The 18,871-nt window shown below is 39.8% G+C and overlaps 1 protein-coding gene across 1 annotated transcript in view; it reads left to right on the top strand.

Annotated features, from left to right (window-relative positions):
• Window positions 1-18,871, top strand: part of sppl3 (signal peptide peptidase 3) — a 43,139-nt gene that overhangs the window by 8,731 nt on the left and 15,537 nt on the right. The window contains exons 2-6 of the mRNA XM_049559855.1: window positions 11,608-11,685; window positions 14,499-14,590; window positions 14,718-14,837; window positions 15,975-16,053; window positions 17,676-17,788. Coding sequence (XP_049415812.1) covers window positions 11,608-11,685; window positions 14,499-14,590; window positions 14,718-14,837; window positions 15,975-16,053; window positions 17,676-17,788 — 482 coding nt within the window. The remainder of the gene's footprint in view (window positions 1-11,607; window positions 11,686-14,498; window positions 14,591-14,717; window positions 14,838-15,974; window positions 16,054-17,675; window positions 17,789-18,871) is intronic.

Here is an 18,871-nt window from a genome sequence, read left to right as displayed (position 1 = left end):
ACCTTAGATTATCTGTTACAGAGTGTTTGAACTATGTTGTCACAAGTAAGGCCTCTGTGGTTACAGCTAAGAGCCCGCTAAGAACACACAGTGTCCTTAAAACATAGTACTGCAGGGGATCCTTGTGTCCATGTGCTGAGGTGTGGACAATGTAATTGTAACAACACAGATAAACTCAGCCCAGGACCTCACATGCCCTCTACATCAATCTTGGCTGTCAATTTCTGGTTGAGATGAGATCTTATCAGCGCTTGTTTTAAACAAAGAAGAAATGCCACTGAAGGGTGTAAACACACACCAGAGCAGCAATACAGGGGAGGTGTACTTATTTTCATGGAAGCAAAAAGGTCACCGTTGATCACAAATTACATTCTTGTTCCTGAAGGATGTAACCCATTATATCCGTAATTGGATGAGAAAGTGGAGGCAGATAAATGTTAAAGTCTCCCTCCGCTCTAAAATGTGTTTCTTTTATGTTTATGCCCCCTAAAATGTCTGACCTTGACTATACTGACTTGTATCTGTGCAAAATTTGTCACTAGAGAGGTGATTTCACATTCCTCTGAAGGGAGCGGTGAACGTGCACTTCCCTAAAATCTAAGATTCAAATGCACACCTGGAGAATGAGATTAGGTGTATCACTAATATGAAAGCCAACCGCTGTCGGAGCAGATATCGACAGGGAACACACTTCGATATCACACACACAAAGACACATGACTCCTCCAACGTGGAGCGGATTTGTCACTACAGAGAGCAGAGTTAGCATTAGCATAGTGGAAGTTTTGACAGCAAACATGGGAGAGTTTGTGGACGTAAGCTGGACCCTGAAGGTTTCTTCCAATATCCACAAAAAAACTCATCGCAACTGATGTTCTATGTTTCATTACCACTAATGGTGTGTCTGCTATCGCAGTTAGGCTACAAGCTAACAAGCTAACAAAATAAATAGGAGATGCTAACTACACTTACCATTCTGGTATGTCTGCAAGTCACCATTTTTTGGTGCACAACAGACTCCTCATCTGAGTCTGGGTCAGCATTAAGCTCAAACATGTATGACTTAATCTCTCCATTGTTTTCTCTAATGTTAGCCATCTTGATGCTAGGGTTGGGCCAGTGTAAACATTTTCAAACCAGTTTGATATTGAGCCAAACACCAGACTGGACCAGTTAAGCAAATTTTATGAGGAGTTTTATCAGATTACTCACTTGACTCAACAGGCACTTCTCAGTGGAACATAATGACACCATGTTTCAATAGAAAACTAGCATCTGATTATCGCGTACCATCTCTTAACATCAGAGCCCTCTGTTCACATTGAATCTATTAAGTATGCTTTTCTGTTACTCGTAAACAAACCATGTGCCTGTCAGCTGTGTGCTTGAAATCAAATTGGAGACACACCCAATTAAGATATGGGTGAGTAGCCCACTTGCCATCTTCCAATGTCTGTATTGTCACTTTTTAAAACAGAAAACATGTTATATATTGTGATATTTACTGGAAATCGCACACAATACAGCCAACTGCAAATAGCCTAGCTCGTTATTAACGATAGTCATTTACTTTACCAAAAACTTTCAGCTCCCCGGTGATCTCCCTCCAGTCAGCTGACGCCGTATTTGGGTTATTGTAGTTAAATAAGAAGGTATTGTATAGACTGAAATTTGATCTCCTGAATGTTGCAGGTGCCGGCCTGTCAGACAGTAATGGCTCTGTTAGGCAGTTTGTAAACTTAAGATAATATTAATCACAATGTCATAGTGCTTATTATTAATGCCAGAATGTGTCATAATGATAATGCTTGATCAGCCTGTTTCCATGCAGTCAAACCAGTTTAAGCTCGTACACCAGATCAGACCGGCAAAACCAAAAAGCAGCCCAACTCTACTAGATGTGCGCTCCTCTTTCGCCGGCCAACCTAGAGCAAGCAGCACCGGAGAAACCGTAAAGCAAAAGCAAAACTGTCAGGAAGCAGCAGTGGTGGGCAGGGCGTTGGCCAGATCCAGAATTTTCTCAGTGAGGGAGAGAGAGTAAATCTGCACCCAGTCCATCTAAAACTAAATATTAGTATAAGTATTGTGTATAGAGGGGGACTTGAATTCCCAATCAGCAGTCCAGTGACAACTCCATCCAGTGGTTACTGTAAGCTGGAGTGAATTAAAGCGCTAAATTAAGTTAATATATGTGCTAGGGTCTTAAAATTTTCCAGTTTATGTAATCTTTCTCTATGTGTATAATCTTGAGAGTCCTGAGTAGCATATTATTTTATATATCCATGCCTCACAGGGCCAGCATTTGTAAAAGTCTTCATTGTGGCCCGGTGACCTGGCCCTTAGTGGTCAAGTCATGCATGCAACTGGCTTGATGGAGGACGGTATTGGAATTGTGTTATTGAAAACCTAGTCTGTCAGTGAACAAGGACGTCTTATGGCACTTTGGGCTGCCATCCAGCCCTCAACAGTCCGGGATTGTATTTTGTTTTTAAATGTTCCATTCATCTATCTCACCCATGTTCTACAGGCTTCTGTGCGCAGAATTCAGACGAACCAGTTCGATGCTAGAATATGAATTAGGCCTGTGGTAGATGAAACTAGCTGTCTATGTGCTCGCTGTGTTGACAGTGAGGCAGTGACATCATTAGTGTCTCTGTGTCAGAGAACAAGGTCAGTTTCTTAATCACTTTCTTAATGCTTGAGGCCAAACTGGTGGCAGGACATTTAACCTGTTTAGTTCAGAACTCACAAAAAAGAAACAGTTGCCTGAATAGGGTGTCATATTTGGATCGGCTTTATTGTTAAATGTTTATTATGACCTACATCTTGGGTCAAGTACACCGCTCTCTTTGTAATTTGACCAATCTGTAAAGATGATGCCTGAGGAGTCTGTTTTTCGGTCGTTAAATAGAGAGGCCTTTATTGGACAAACAAGACCGGGGAAAAGCTACATGATGCAGTATTGTCCCGGTGTCCTGTTGCCACAGTGAACTACATGTTACCCCTCCCCTTCTAGACACCCTGTAGTCATTCCTGTACTACTGAATGAATGAAAGAGACAGGAGATCCTTGCCTTTTTTTTTTTTAAACTCAGCATCACAATGAAACCTGTGAATTCCTGCGTCACATGCGCACCAGAATGAAAAATGATTTGGAGCCCAGTGTCTTCTTATGCAAGGGCTGTTGTCTCTGTCAGTACTTGGAAGAAAACTAGTACTGCAGCCCGGCGATACTCAGAACTGAAATAGTATTACTGCATGCCAGCAGAAAAGGGCTGAGTTAGTTGCAGGCGCTGAATTTTTCTGCACAGAAATGGGCCTTTTTTAGTACCTTGTTAGAAGATAATATCCAAACGAATTAACCTTTTCTGACTAAACCAAAATGCATTAACACAGGAGCCCTGTTCATTCCTTGAAAGTGTTTATTTTCCATGTTCATGCTCTGTAGCCAGGGTTGTCTATATGGTTATTATTTTGTGGATTTCCATCTCACAGATGATGAGGTAGAACTGTTCTTATCAATGTTGCTTAAGCGCAGATATAAGTGATTTTTTTTTTCCTATGTCAACATATTAAATTCCTGTGAGTGTTGCTGTCATTGCCAGCACAAACTGAAATGCAGCCTGCATGATACAGTATGTTGCAGAGGAAAACCATTTATATTCACTGTGTGTTGCCTCACTATATCCAAGCAAGGATTGAGTCGCTGGCTACAGTTGTAGTAGAGCGGGAGACATTGTTGCCCTCAAAAAGATGACCCAGAGCTCACTAAATCAAACTTTAATATAAAAGAAATGCCAGAGTGCGGTAGTGGGGAAAATAGCAGAAACAGAAACTGCTACAGATGTTGATTCAACTCAATGTTTTTTGGTTTTTTTTGGGGGGGGGGGGGGGGGGGGGTTGTAGTACCATATCTTGCAGTGTGGCAAATATCCTGTTGTGTGTCACCCCGTCAGTGTTGGCGTTGGTCATCTTGTGACAATGGTTCCTTTTGCTGATGTGGTTTTCCTGTGTGGAGCGTCTGTCATCATGACTTGTAAGACTTTACCTCTGCCACTTTGCACCCTCTGTCTTTTTTGTCTCATTTATTATTCTCAGTAAAATAAATGCTCAGTAATTTAATCTAAAGAGAGCAGTTAGTTCAGCAGTTAAACATTTAAGAATGTAGCTGAAACGATACTGAATTTTTGAGGGTGATATGAATATGAGAGTTTGAAACGAGTGATACAGATTCCTTAAAATAGTTGGGTTTTGTTCAAGGCTTGACATTTTACAGTTGAACAATAAAGTGCTGTGTCAGTGTGGAGGACAAACTGTAAATGTGAAACTATTGAGTAACTACCTCAAACTAGTGTTGCACGGTATACCGGTACTAAAATAGTACCGTGGTACTAGAGTATTCCAAATGGTACTATACTGCATTTGGAAAATACTGGTACGTTTTAAATTGATTCAATTCATTCATTTATTTAATTCATTTATGCACACAAACGCCTTCCTTGTTCCTACTGGAGCACATATTGCGCAAGTGGTGTGTATGACAACACCTGTATCAACATTCGCAGCTGGCGTACATGAAAAAAGACAAGAGAAAGTCTGCCTCGCAAAGGGGGAGACAACATGAGACAACACCAACTTGGTGAAACATTTGAGCAACCAAACTGTGACGTCCGTACCTAGGTACTTACCGAACCACGATTTTTTGGTACTCTTACACCCCTACTATTTATTGTTCTAAAGGTTTGTAGCCAAAAGGACTTTTCCTTAGGAAAAGTACCGAAAAGTATCAAAGTATCGAAATTCATATTGGTATGGGTACCGAAACAAAGATTTTGGTATCGTGACAACACTACCTCAAACATATCTGTGGTATTAATGTGCTGCATTTTCTTGTTATTTATTGGCAGACATATTCACAGATATATTTAGGAGCTAATATTGGCTGATACAGTCATTTACCCACAGATTTATATGATAGGGATGCACGCGATAAGTCATCTGAACGATTACACGTCCGTCCCCTCGCTAGTTGGCACCAGAAATATTAGTTGGTTAAACCAATTAGTGTTTTATCCATGTACAAGGCCGCATAACTGTGATGCAGCCACCCGCCACTAGTGGGGGCTACAGAGCCGTCAGACAGCAGTCCCCCTCCCTGCGGTAATGCTCGAGTAGACTGGAGTTTTAAAACAACACGGTGAGAAATTGGAGAAATGTAATCTCACAAAACCAGCGCGGTTTGGCAGTACTTTGATCTAGAAAATGAATTCAGTAGCAATTTATCTTTTTTGATTTTACATTATTTGTTAACTTGTAAGTGAGTTGTTGTCAGATAATGTGCAGGGTTTACATTCATACTGCACGGCGCAAAATGTCTCTCATTTCAGCTGAAATTTAATTCTTAATTAGATGCTGTTTTATTAACTTTAAGGTGAATTGCTATCATTCCTGTCAGATAATCTGCAAAGTTCAATGTGCCCCACATTTCAGAGGCTTTTTATTTGTTTTACATGTTATTTTAGTGGCTAACTTTTGACTGAGTTGCCGTCATGTTCACATTCATATGGCACAAAATATCTCGTACGTGGTCTCATAAATGGTGCTAAATTTTGACTGTTTTCTGAGTGTTTTCCCTTTTTTAGACTAGTTGACCAGTCTTAATTGAAATTTTTGGGGGAATTTGTCACCAGGAACATCCCTAGTATGTACATAAAAAAATGGATGACGCATAAAGCCAAAAAGTGTGACCTCTGTGTTTAAAATGACTCAGATCTTCAGCTGTGCTTCGGCATCTTTGAGCCCATAGAGCAGGCTCATGAGATACTTTCAGTTAACTTCCACTTTTGGCTTCCGCTAACTTGAATGGGGATAAAATGATTAAACCATGCAGCTCTTCTAGACTTCTAAAATGTCAGTGAACCGAATGGATCATATCCCAATGCTGGAATGAGTCATTTCAAGAGGGCTGTAACACTCAGAAATATTTTCCCAGTGATTTACAAATGCCTCTTTCACAATGTAACTCTTTAGGAAAAAGTCTGTTTTGGCCCAATGGCATCACGTGATGCACCCTGTAGCTGCAATTACACCATGTGGCCACTAGGAAAATTAGCTTCAAAGCCTGGCACTGTTACTGGAGGCTGTGGTCTAACTCACAAGTGAAATTTAGTATCAATAAAATGTGAAATATTGCATTGTGGGATGTTTTTAGGGCAACATAGTGAATTCAGACACTCAAATAAAATGGCACTAAGTAGCAAAATAGGAATTTCCGTAGGGCTGTTTGAAATCATCAGTCTTAGACCCCTTGGTCAACTAAGATTCTTGAAGTTGCACAGTCTGTTTTGTTTGTTTGTTTGTTTGTTTGTGGGGGGTTTTCTTCAGTGAGTGTGCAACGCACTCACTCTAATGCAAAATCTCGAGAGTGATTGCTCCTCGCTTTCACGCTGCTCTTTGGTACAGACAGCTGCCTTGAGGAGAAGTAGTTTTGCTCTGTGATAGTTTTGCATCCAAGATAAAGTTGTCCTCTGCCTTCTGCTTATAAGAGGAGAATTTACACATCACAGCAACTTAATACGATTCAGTCCATGGCTTTTGTTTGATATCTAGTGTTGGCAAAACAATTATTAATTATTGCACATTTGTGAATGTAACTGTCACCCTGAACGCCCAGTGTTCAAACTCTCAGACTCTATACGGGAAAAAAGGAACAAATAGTTGATTACTTGTATTGAACAGCCAAATCTGATTGAACTGACATGTTTCTGAGTCAGGTACAGTCCTAAATTTCAGACACAGCACTCTAAAACAATATCAGTGTCACCATTTGGTTGAATAGAGCTGATAAGCTGGACAAATCAATGTGCTAATGGCGTATAACTTTGAGCTGTAGATGCATTGGTGCCTGATGAAATTTGGGGAAGCTGAGATAACAATGACATTATTGGGGGCCACGTTTTTTTTTTTTTAAACTCCAGCCCACATTCCTCACCCACGACCAGAGAGTTTGACAGGAGACAGACAGGTCAGGATTGGGGTCAAATCTGCACCTCTCGACTGAAGGCAGCCTCCTCACAATGCCTGCCTTGTCTTTGCCCTAGAAAAAGGCCCGCATTATAAGGTTGCATGTCAAGTCTGCGCTATGTCAAGGCCCTAGATCATTGATATGGGAACAATTCGGTGCTTAGATGCAGCACCAGTCTGCAAACTAGAATCCTGATCATGCTACACATTTCTCTGCAAAAAACTTAAAGCTTAAACTTTAGGATTAGTTTGATGTTTAATCTGACAACCTCTTGTTTCTGAGAGCCTGGAAAATCTGTTTAACCGATTAACAGACTTAAAAATGAGCTGGATAAGTAAAGTTTTTAAGCCATATTCATTCTTCATCAAGAAAGTACACTTCCTAGACTAGAATGGAGATGCTGCTGTCTTCAGCCTGAAGTGTATGGATACTCTATTGAACAGCAACCCTCAGCCGAGGCCTTGCAATATGATGTCCTTCATCACTCCCCTTTGCTTTGTCTAGTCTGTCTCACAAAACACAATAACATGTACAGATGCAAGGGGAGGATGTAGGTCAAGGGGTATTTAGATCTTTTTCCCGTTACCTGAGTAAATTCAGTAAGGTCTACAGATTAATTGCAGCAAACTGCGACTGGTATGCTGTATTTTAAATGCCATGTTTGCTGTGCTAGATAGCATAAAGAAAACAGATCTTTCGAGAACGTCTTGCATGAACAGCATTGTCCTTGTATCAACTATTGCATTTTGTTTCGACAGTATTGACTGATGTATTTCAGCTTGCTCAGGCATTTCATATTGTAATGTTACTGCACATCTGTGTGACGTTTCAGGACAGGATCTTGATAGATTGTCATTAAATATCACACCTTCAATATGCTGTACCTTTAAATTCAAGGCTTTGTACATAAGACTAAAAGAATATAACAAAAATTAAACAATATACAATTGAACCATTGAAACCAAAGCTGTTTGATGCTTATTTTCTCCAAACTATGCGCGAGTCATATGCTCCCAAATTACATCAGTAAGCCTAATTAGAATTTTGAGGACATTACCATTGCTGGGAGCAGAGACCCCCTTCCTTTGTAGACAGTTTCCAGTGTACCTGTAATGGTATGGATCACTTTGGCCATATTGATTTTCAAAATCAATTGCTTGTTTTTTCCCAGTTCTTTTTTTTAATGTACAAAAATTTGCAATTCTTATTTTACCATCGAGTTGTTTGGCTTTCCTTTCTCTGTTGCTTTCTTGTGTGTAATTATGAGGCCCACTGATCTCGGGGGGATGGCTCGGTGCAACACAGCAGCCTTTTCTTAGATATGTTTACATGCACACATGAATTTGATAAGTGTCATGTAAACACCATGTCATGTTTGGATATTCCAAATTAGGCTTTATTCCGAATGTAGCATTTTCTGATTAGGACAGTGGGATATGCTGATATTATTTGGGTCTTAATAGCATTCTCTAGACATGTATGCAGTCCATTCAGAATATGCATGTGTCATTTGGGTTTTTACCGCAGTTTGCATTACTTTGTTTTGTTTCTTGTGGATTATAGTCAGCTCTGTGTATTGTCATTGATCCGTTGTACACAAGCCAATTCGTTAACAGTTTTCAAGACTGTGGGGTAGAGATGCATGCCCAAAAGAAAAGCCCACATTTTTGGTCAGAAGGAGAAACACGCCCACTTTTAAACATTATGAAAGACTTCGATATTAACTGGTTTTGAATATTCGCAAATATCATGACGCCAACCTTTTCCAGAAGGTAGTTGAAGGAATGAAAGAGGGAGGTTGTGTTCACACAGTTGAAAAAGTCTGCCATGAATGGAAAACTTTTGAAAAAATCCTGGCCGAAGCAGTTCCAGCTGTTCCACGGTTCCATATTTTGACCCCATAAATGTTATGTTTGGGGATGTTAATCAGAGTATGATTGGCTGAGCATTAATGGGAATATCAGTGGAATATTCATTTTCATTAGCCATGTAAAAAGCTTAGTGGGAATGTTGTCTTTTTCAGCTGATAGCAGGAATTAGCGAGCAGCTAGTAGCAAGAGGGAAACGCAAACCTGACAGACACCGTAAAGATGAGCAACTGGGGAGACAAGGAATTGCGCGCCCTCCTTGCCCTCACAAATGAAGAGGCTATTAACTGTCAGATGACAGGAACTTTGAAGAACGGGCCAACTTACGAGAGAATCGCCGAAGGACTGACCAGCTGTGGCTACCCTCCCACGTCCCTGTTTACATCACAGGCTGAACTACACATTTTGTTACTTGCTCACGCTCCCCCATTACCCCAAAAAAGGCGCATTCTGTATAAACAAAAGTAGGTAGGTGGCATTTTGCAGCACTCCCCAATTTTGCTTTCATACTGCCAATGCTGAAAGAAGACTGATTGGGCTTTCCTGCAAATTTGCACAATTCCTATCTAAAAAGGGCTTGAGTTGGCAATTTTATGAAATGGATATACTGCCCAGTTAGTTGACGCGTGGATTTACACACATGGTGTACTTCTAATCTTAGTTCCTCATATAACTTTTACTCCACTTCACATTATTTTCAGATGTGGAAGACTTTTTTTGGCCCTGTGCTCTGGAGGGGAAATGTGACCTGTGTGTCTGCAGAGATTTAAAGTGGTGGTGGTGGTGGTGATAAATTTGCTGCCATCGATGCAAGATTGTCAAAGTGCAGCATCTGAAGTGATAGAGTGAAATTACAGTTGGCATAGTTGTCTCAATTTGTCTTATTTTGCACAACATTGTGGTAAAAATCCTTATGGCGAGAACTGTGCAACAATAATTTTGAACTGATAGTTTGTACATCTGAATTGGTTATAAAGTAAGTGGAAAAGCACCCATATTCAGAGAGGAAGGGATGTCTGTGCAATTTAGCAACGTTAAACAATTTCAGGGTAGAATTTTCTGCCCAGCTTTTGAAACTCCAAGTTCAGGTGGATGTTGCAACAATCAGGTCCACTCTGACTCACTGTCTCTATATTGAATGAAGCCATAGTGAATAACTTGCATTAGGCAAATTTGTTTAGGGCTTTTTTTGATAAGTCTTTTAGCTAGTGTGCAATATTGGACATTTAGTTTAGCTACTTAATCACAGGTAAAACTAGTCATTATAAATTCTAATTCATATTATACAATATACAGCAGCATGTATGCACTATATTTAATGAAAAAGTCTGAAGATACTGTGCCCAAAATCCTCCATCTGGTCAGGTACTTGGTGGTTGACCTACAAAAAAGCTGATTCAAGGGTGGTATTTTGTCTTAATTTTATTTGCAGGTTAAGTTCTGGGTAAAAAAAGAAAATGCGGGTCGGATTGCGGGTGTTGGATGATAAATATATTAAAATAAAATGAGAATAATACAACTTTAACTTAATGTTTTAACGTTTTAATCCCCTGATTGCTGACTTTGTGTGTTGGCTCTGTCTCTTGCTGCTCAATATTATGAGAACAAGCAAAAAATGTCAATTTAAATTGTATCCCTGAATTACCTTGATTTAAAAATATATTATCTCAGTTTCACATGTATGAAAATGATCACTTTAAATGTGCTGCCTAATCAAATTACTTAAATAGTGCATGGTTATTATAGGATTTGTGGTTTCAGGTCGGGTTGCTGATCTTGTGTGGATGGGCTGGGTCAGGTTGTGGAAGTAATTGGTCATATGTGAGCATGGCAGGAGTATTGCATGTCGTGGTTCAGGTTCAGGAGCAGGTCTTGGAAAATCAGACCTTCACAGGACTCTGTTCTGTCCAGAAACATCACACAGTTGAAACACACTGTTAGAAATAATGTGCAGTGAGGTAATCATGCAACAGTATGCTATAATATTTAACTTCAATAGTATGTCCTTTGGCTCACACCTTCACTATCACGCTTGGAAAAGCATCATGCAGGGTTACATGGCAGAGGGACAGATTTTTCTCTTTCAAAACGGATCACAGAGGCTTATCAAATGTTACGTTGCATACTGAAAAAATGTTATTGATCTGAAGGATAACAGGAAGTCTGAGCGCATCAGATGGGGATTGAACTCAAACCACAAATGTTTTTTCCCTCACCTTAGCTCGTAATGAATCAGCATTATGGTGCTCAAAAATAAATTGTATTTTGGTCGAAAATGCCAAATCTCACATTATGATAATCAGCAATATCGAGGCCCAGTCAGCTAACTGGGAGCTCGCTGTGTGAAAAAGGTTCCAGTTAGGACCAACAAAAGGAGGAAGCAGCACTTTATCAGGGGCTTGAAGTCTTGGAGTCTTTTCACAATACCATTTATGTATTTTAAGGCTGATTTACTTTCCTGCTGTTGACATGATGTTTAAGGAAGTGACAACTAGTAAAGTAAACAATGCATGTTGTAACAGTTAATCAATGTAATGCCAGTGTGGAGACAGTTGTTATGGAAACTGTGTTTTTAGTTTAGCAGCAAAATCACTGTGTACTTTTGTCTTCAGTGTTGTTTGAAAGGTGATGTCGATTGTTTTCTTTTCGCTAGTTTCATTATGTAACGTTTGTGCTCAGAGTCTCATGTTTGTATTCTTCTCTCCCCTCTCTTCAGGGCTTACTCCCTAGTTGACTCCAGCCAGGTCTCCACCTTCCTCATCTCCATCCTTCTCATCGTCTACGGCAGCTTCAGGTGAGTGCCACTGAATAAGCTATTACTTCAGCTGTCAAGAGGATAGTAGACAATGACTTACAGAGCATGACTTGTTTGCCTCATGAGGAGGGACCTATAGGCGAAAGTATAGTCTCTTAAGTACTAGTTATTCCTCGAAACTACGTCATAGGCTTGTTACTTTTGCCGCCCCACATAACAAAAGCCCTTGTATGTTCTCAGAAGCTTTTGCCCCACAGGGTCAAGTAACATGTTTTCATTTTGGATCCCACGCTACGAGAATTTAAGGACCTAAAGAATATAGGTTTGGTTGTGGTAGTGATTATGTGTAACTGTTAAATATGTTCATTTACCATACAGTTGATGTATGGACCCATTCCTCAGGGTTCAGTCAAATAGAAATTAGGCTTGCTGTGGTGGTCAGTGTGTACGTTTACTACTCTAGCTAAGCTCATAGCTCGGCTAATCAGTCAATTCGGACTTCTCGTCTTGTCTGAGTAGAAGAGGAAATCGAATTTCTGACCAAGTACGTCGAGTCTACTCCAGTTGGACTAGGTGGATACATGCAGCAATAGTTCGATTTTCAATTGAGTTATCTAGGTGTGTTAGTCGAGCTACGGATAGTCCAATTTCAGTTGGATTAAGCTGTTCACATGCATTTAAAAATCCGGCTTCAGTTGGACTAAGCCAATAATTCGATTTTTTTCAAGCTGCATGTAAATGTACTGTTACTGGCGTTACGCGGTGTGTGGTGCCCACTCAACACTAGTCAGACGAAGGACACTACAATTATAAGTTCAAAGTTTGTGCTCTGCACAGTAACAACAGCAAGCACAGCAGAGTATCAGAAGTTAGCTTTAACTTGAAGTTGGGAAGTTGTGTGCAGCTTCTTGTCTGCAGCTCTTTATCTGCCAGCTCACTATAACAGGATTTATACTTTGACCTCAACCTATGCAGAGCTCACGCCGTTGAGAGCATTTAGACTTGAGTGGTGGTGTGTCTGTGTCACTTGGCAGTTACACCTCCAAAACACTTGTCGGCGGCAGGGTTTCTGTGAAGTCCTGTAAGGTTTAGTTGATTCAAAACACACCCGAACTACACGTTAAACATGGCTTAATAGCGACAATTTCTAACACAAGCACACAAATTGGCTTCACCATACATGGCTGCTCCTCCTTGTTCCCTTACTCTCTGCAATATTTCAGACTGATTAGCTTTCAAAAATGCTTAAAATGACCGTTTCAGGTTTTGTAGATGCATTTTTGCTGAGCAATAGCAGCCTATCTCACTGACCAACACACTGCATTCACTGTAACTACTTCATAATAAAAGGCAATTCGGGTTTCGCCAGTTAAATGATTTTAATGTGAAGCTGCAGCAGTTGGAAATGTTCAGTTTGCATTAGCAGTAACGTAATACAGCGCTCTATGGATGTTGAGCATCATTGACAAATATCTTTAATTGTAAAATCTCCAGTGTAGTTAGTATCATCGATGTTGTCATGAATTTATTAACCAGTGGGAAAATTTCATCACCGTGGCATCCTCGGTAAAAATGTACCTTTTTTTGGTTGATGTGAGTAAAAAATAAAGTGTTGGGCCCTTTCACAGTCCAAGTGTACCCGGTGAGCAATAGGAGTAATGTGATTTTGGTGCATTTAGTGCATCAAAACGATCTCCAGTCTTCCTGCATCTAATGGTGTTTTCTTTGCTTTAGTTGCATTAGGATATTGACCATGACACATTTGTTTTAGTGGAGACCTATGATCAAGTAAATGGCTTGATAGACTTTGAATCACGATGAATTGAGAGGCAGGCGTGTTTTCTTATCCATTTGTTATTTCTATGATTTAAGATGCAGAATCAATCAGGTGTCAGCTCTTGGATAAACTGCAAAAATATGTGGGCTATTAATGCTAACTGTCTTATCGATCATTCAAGTAGAAAGACGTAGAGGACGTTGCCAATATGATACTCCATCCATACTCCATGCTACAGGCCAATTAGGATGGCAGGTGAAAAATGCAAAGGGCAAAAAAATTGGGGCACATTATGGATGATGGGTGGATTGAAGTTATTATTTAGAAGTCACAACTGATCACATGAAGCTGCTCTGTGCTCGTTCTAGTCGGGGGCTGTTGCCGTCAGGAGAGGAGACCATTTGCAGCAGTCATTTTGACACAGGTGTTACCAATAAAATTAATACTCTATTCAAGTGTCTCTGTACACCAGTGACAGTGAGACAGCATGCACAATACCAGTACCCTGACTCTGAAGCACCTACATACAATCCAGCCATCGTTCAATTGTGCTTTTCCTACCGTGACATGTCAAAATGTCCTCTGTACAAAAGGCCAAACCCTGTAATATGGGAAAATGCAAAGGGAATGAAGGGGAAAAAACATTTTTATCAGCGTGTTTGATTTTAACTAATGCATGACCGTGGTCGGAACTGTCGATGTCAGATATGAACATGAAAGTAAAACAGTAAGGAAAGCATAATATTTTGTGGGTTGCATGAGACACTTTTTCAGGTTTCGGTATTGAGCCACAGTTCAGCTTAAGTTCACAGGCCTTCCACTCTCTGCAAAGTTTAGCAATCAATTCACCATTTCAGTTTAAACTTCCTTACTTTTTCATAAAGGGATTAAAGTAAATTCCACATTCAGCATAAAAGACATGAAAGCTGTTTCCAAACCTTTCAGGAGTCGTAGTCATCACTAATAAATTCACTGTAGAATAAGTTTTTTAAGTCTCCTACACAGCCTCATATCAACAGTTTACATGCTGAGATTACACTCTCCTGCTCTGTCTTTCCCTCCCTCGTTCTTGCAGGTCATTAAACATGGATTGTGAGAACCAGGAGAAGGATAAAGACGGCAACCCCACGACAACGGGGGCTTTCAATAACAGCAACACAAACAACAGTGCGTATTCAGTACATGACAAAGCCTGATATAAGAAGACAAAACGTTTTCTTGGATTTACAAGTAATCACTTACCATTTTTTGTTTTTTAAACCCTCCTCACTTTGATGTTTGGATTGTTTCGCAGGTATTCAAACTATAGACTCCACACAGGCCCTGTTCCTGCCCATAGGAGCCTCAGTGTCTCTGCTAGTCATGTTCTTCTTCTTTGATTCGGTACAGGTGGTCTTCACCATCTGCACTGCAGGTGAGTGCCGCTCTTCAACATAACACAAAAACATCACAGCGGTAGAATCAGACCTGGCAGCAAACATAAATCTGTAGGAGGGCATTTAAATTCCATGAGCGGGTCCAATGTGAACGTAATAGGAGGCACCGCCATGTGAGTTTATTGATCCAGCTAGTTATGTAAGTCTAACCACATCCTCCCTATCTATACGTAGCATGTGCACGTCATGCAGTCATAGATGGTATTCCATATCCTTGGCCGAGTTTTCACTGATCTGGAAACAACATAAGTGAAGTCACTGACAAATGTATTTAGCAGGTCAGTGGAAAGGAAACATCAGACCAGCAGAACAATGCAAGTAAACATGACATAAACATTGGAGCTCTATTGGACCTGTGTAGGAGGGTCTGGGGTGGATTTCTTATAGATATAAATAAGCTCTTTATGCTTTGTTGTGCACTCTGATACCTTACTTACATACAAACTACATGCCTTAATCATTAAAAAAAGAATTGTGTGCCTCAAGAACTGTTTACTTTTCCAATTAATTGTGAATTGTAATGTAATAAATATGTGTATGTTCTGCCATTTCTCCTCTACTCAGCGTTGACCACCAGACCACCCCCACACTGATTTAGTTCCGAGACCTGTATTTATTTTCACAGGCTGTTCTGGTACATTTCTGTTAAGCTTCACGTTGGCTCACATTTGAAATTATTTTCAGGCCTACACTCAAAACATCCAGGGTCATGCCCTGACAAAATGACCTGCTGACACCAATGCCTCTAACCATTGTAACTCACTCCCGAGTCTTGCCAGCGTGCAGAGTGAGAACAAGCCCGCAGGAACAGTGCTGAGCTATAAAGCCAATTTTACAGTGGGCAAATGTACAATTATGACCGGGTCCGTTACGTGATGCGGTGGGGCCCAAAAATACTTCTCCCATAGACTTACGTTGTTTAAGAGACGTCTGTAAATCAGTGGATACATTTTTTTGATTTGATCCATTGATCCATTCAGTCCATGAGCATTTTAAAAGTCTAGAAAAGCTGCAAGATTAAATTATTTTTATCCCTGTCCAAGTTAACGGAGTGCTAAACAGTCTAGGTGTGTTAGGCCTCTTGTTTCACTGCTGTGCTCTGTTCTTCTCCTCAGTTCTTGCAACAATTGCATTTGCATTCCTCTTGTTGCCAATGTGCCAGTATCTGACCAGACCCTGCTCCCCACAGAACAAGTAAGGAAACTATGTGGATTCTGTGTCTCTTTAAATCACATCTGTTGTCTGTTTTGAGTGTCTTTGATAGATATTTATAGAGCTCTGTGCTTCAGCATATTCCTAAATCAGCTTCTTGTCAATTAGAACTGAAACTGTCTGCAAAGTTTAACACTACTGGGAGTGAGTGGGAAATATATTTTGTTATTTCGGGCGAACTAGCCTTTTAACATTTGTTTTTTCACTGACTGGATACAAATAATTTTAATAGCCTCTGGGCTCAGATGTCTGGACATCTAAAGTGCGAGGAATCACCAACAACACAGCCCACCTACTCAATAACCAATATAAACACCTCTTCTGTAGTTACAGATTTAGAGACTTCCATCTGCTGGTGATAACCTGCAACCCAAAACCTTTTTCTGCTCAGTGTTTAGGTTGTTGTTATTTTGTTTATGTTAACAGTTTCACAAATAAAGACTGCTCAGGCTGTATTTAGCACACAGACATTTTCCTTTACACTTAGCCCCTTTCTTCCGGGCTACATGCAAAACAGGATCAGCATGACTCCAGTCCGGAAGAAGGTGGTAATGCACCTGAAGCTGTATGATAACAAAACAAAAACTCCAGAAAACGTCTGCACTTTGTTTGTTTAGTTGTAACAATAATAGTTTAGCCAGCATTAACAAGCTGACAGCTACAGGATAAGTTGTTTTTATGAATTATGAGCCAAACGTTTTGTCATCCAGGGTGTCTGCAGGTCCTTACAGGGTCTTAAAATGTGTTGAATTCAATGTTACAACAATAAGGCTTTAGAAGTCATTAAATGGTATTAAAATTTAATTTGTGAGGTCTTAACTACTACAGACATTCTATCAAATTTAATTTGTCCATTTTTTTAATTTCTTTTTGTTAAATTGAGTGAAGCTTTTATCTGTAATAACCATATTCCTACATAACACTTACCTCTGCACAAGACCACATATTTACTATTTGCCTGTGACGCTTCAAAAATCTGTCCTGAATTGAACTGTCTGATACCTGTAGACACCCTGTCATCTTCACCGGCTCTCCACCCCCTCACCCACACATCATGCCCTCTTACCGAAGTAGTGCTTTGCTCATCGTTAAGTATGTTAACACTACTCTGTGGTAAAATATATCATCCTGTAAATCACATTTTCCTAGGCTGAAAATAACAAAGATGTTCCGTCCAGAAAGCTCCACTTAGGGCCAGAGATAAAGCAGTTAGTTGTCAATTATTAAATTAATAGCCATCTAATTTGATAATTGATTGAATGGTTTAGGTATTTTTTTTAAGAAAAAAAAGTCAAAATTTTCTGATTCCAGCTTTTTAAATGTGAAAAATTTCTGGTTTCTTTTCTCCTCTATGACATTAAAGTGAATATTTATAGGTTGTGGACCAAACAAGACTTTTGAGGACGTCATCTTGAACTTTGGGGAACACTGATTGATATTTTTCAATCGATCAAATGACAAATCAATTAATGGACAATGATAGTAATTGTTAGTTGCAGCTCTAGCCAGGGACAGACTGTGACGTCTCTCCTTACCTTTGTTATGTTTTATTATTTGAGTTCTGTGTGATTAAGTCAAAATGTCTCTCATTTGTCTTATTGCAGGATTTCCTTTGGCTGCTGTGGGCGTTTCACTCTGGCTGAGCTCCTGTCCTTCTCCCTCTCTGTTATGTTGGTGCTCATCTGGGTGCTGACCGGACACTGGCTCCTCATGGACGGTGCGTCTCTCTCTGTCATGACTCTTGTGTCAGTGTTTCCATTCACTGGAATCCAGTAGACATCAGAAAGATTTCTTTCCCCCAAGGTTCCGAGAAATTAGTTCTGCAGCAGGTTGTGCACTCTGAGGATCCAAGATCCAAGATTAGTGACATTTCTCTGAACTGCACAGTGGTTTGTGGTTCACATTAATTACTATGAATAAACTGTGTGAGGAGAAGCTCTGTTAGCATAGCTGCTAACTTTGATTCTGTGGAGTAGTAAAAATAAATTGAGCCATCTCAGTCTTCAGTAAAGGCAAGAGTCTGGACAGTTTCTATGATCTGCTGGAGAAGAAGGAACTTGACATCATGACTCATACAACATCAAGTTTTTAGCAACACTATTTTCAGGCTCTCACTGCAGTGTGATGCATGCTAATGCAGAAAGAACACACTGATGTTAGCAGGCTCTGAAATAACTTTTTTCACTGCCTACCACTGTGGCAGGCAGTTTTTGTTTTTGTCTGCTGCTCAGAAATGTCGTCTGCTGTTTTGAAATCTATGTGTTAAATTAAGGAATAGCATTTGGGTCAGTGGGGTAATGTAACTAAGTGCATTTTCTCAGGCACTGACCTCACAACCTTGACTTGTTTTTTTGAGTGTTGTCATAGTGCAGTATTTTATGTCTCTTCTCCACTATATTTTGGTGACGAATATTATATTTTTGCTCTGCTACATTTAGTTTAAAGCTTTAGCCATTAGTTTGCAGATTCAGAGTATTAATCCTAAATATGAAACCAACTTATAAATGATGATTCATTGTTACAGATTAAACTATACAGCAGTATATAGGGGATTTAAAAAGAGCTCTATCTTTACCAGCTGCAACATTAAAGTGATGACGACATTAATGCATTACTAATTATAATCCAAAAATACATATAATGGGCCCTTCTGTATAATGGATACTTTTACTTATACTCTATTACAAGTTGAAAGAAATATTGCTCAGGGTATTTTTACACTGTGGTGTTACCACTTTTATTTAAACTGGAACACCACCTAAATTAAGAGTTCCAGTATGTTGTGTCTGTGGCTGACACG

This window comes from Epinephelus fuscoguttatus, linkage group LG18 (genome assembly GCF_011397635.1).
Source record: "Epinephelus fuscoguttatus linkage group LG18, E.fuscoguttatus.final_Chr_v1".
Classification (NCBI taxonomy): Eukaryota; Metazoa; Chordata; class Actinopteri; order Perciformes; family Serranidae; genus Epinephelus; species Epinephelus fuscoguttatus.
This window is presented reverse-complemented; position numbering and strand designations above follow the sequence as displayed.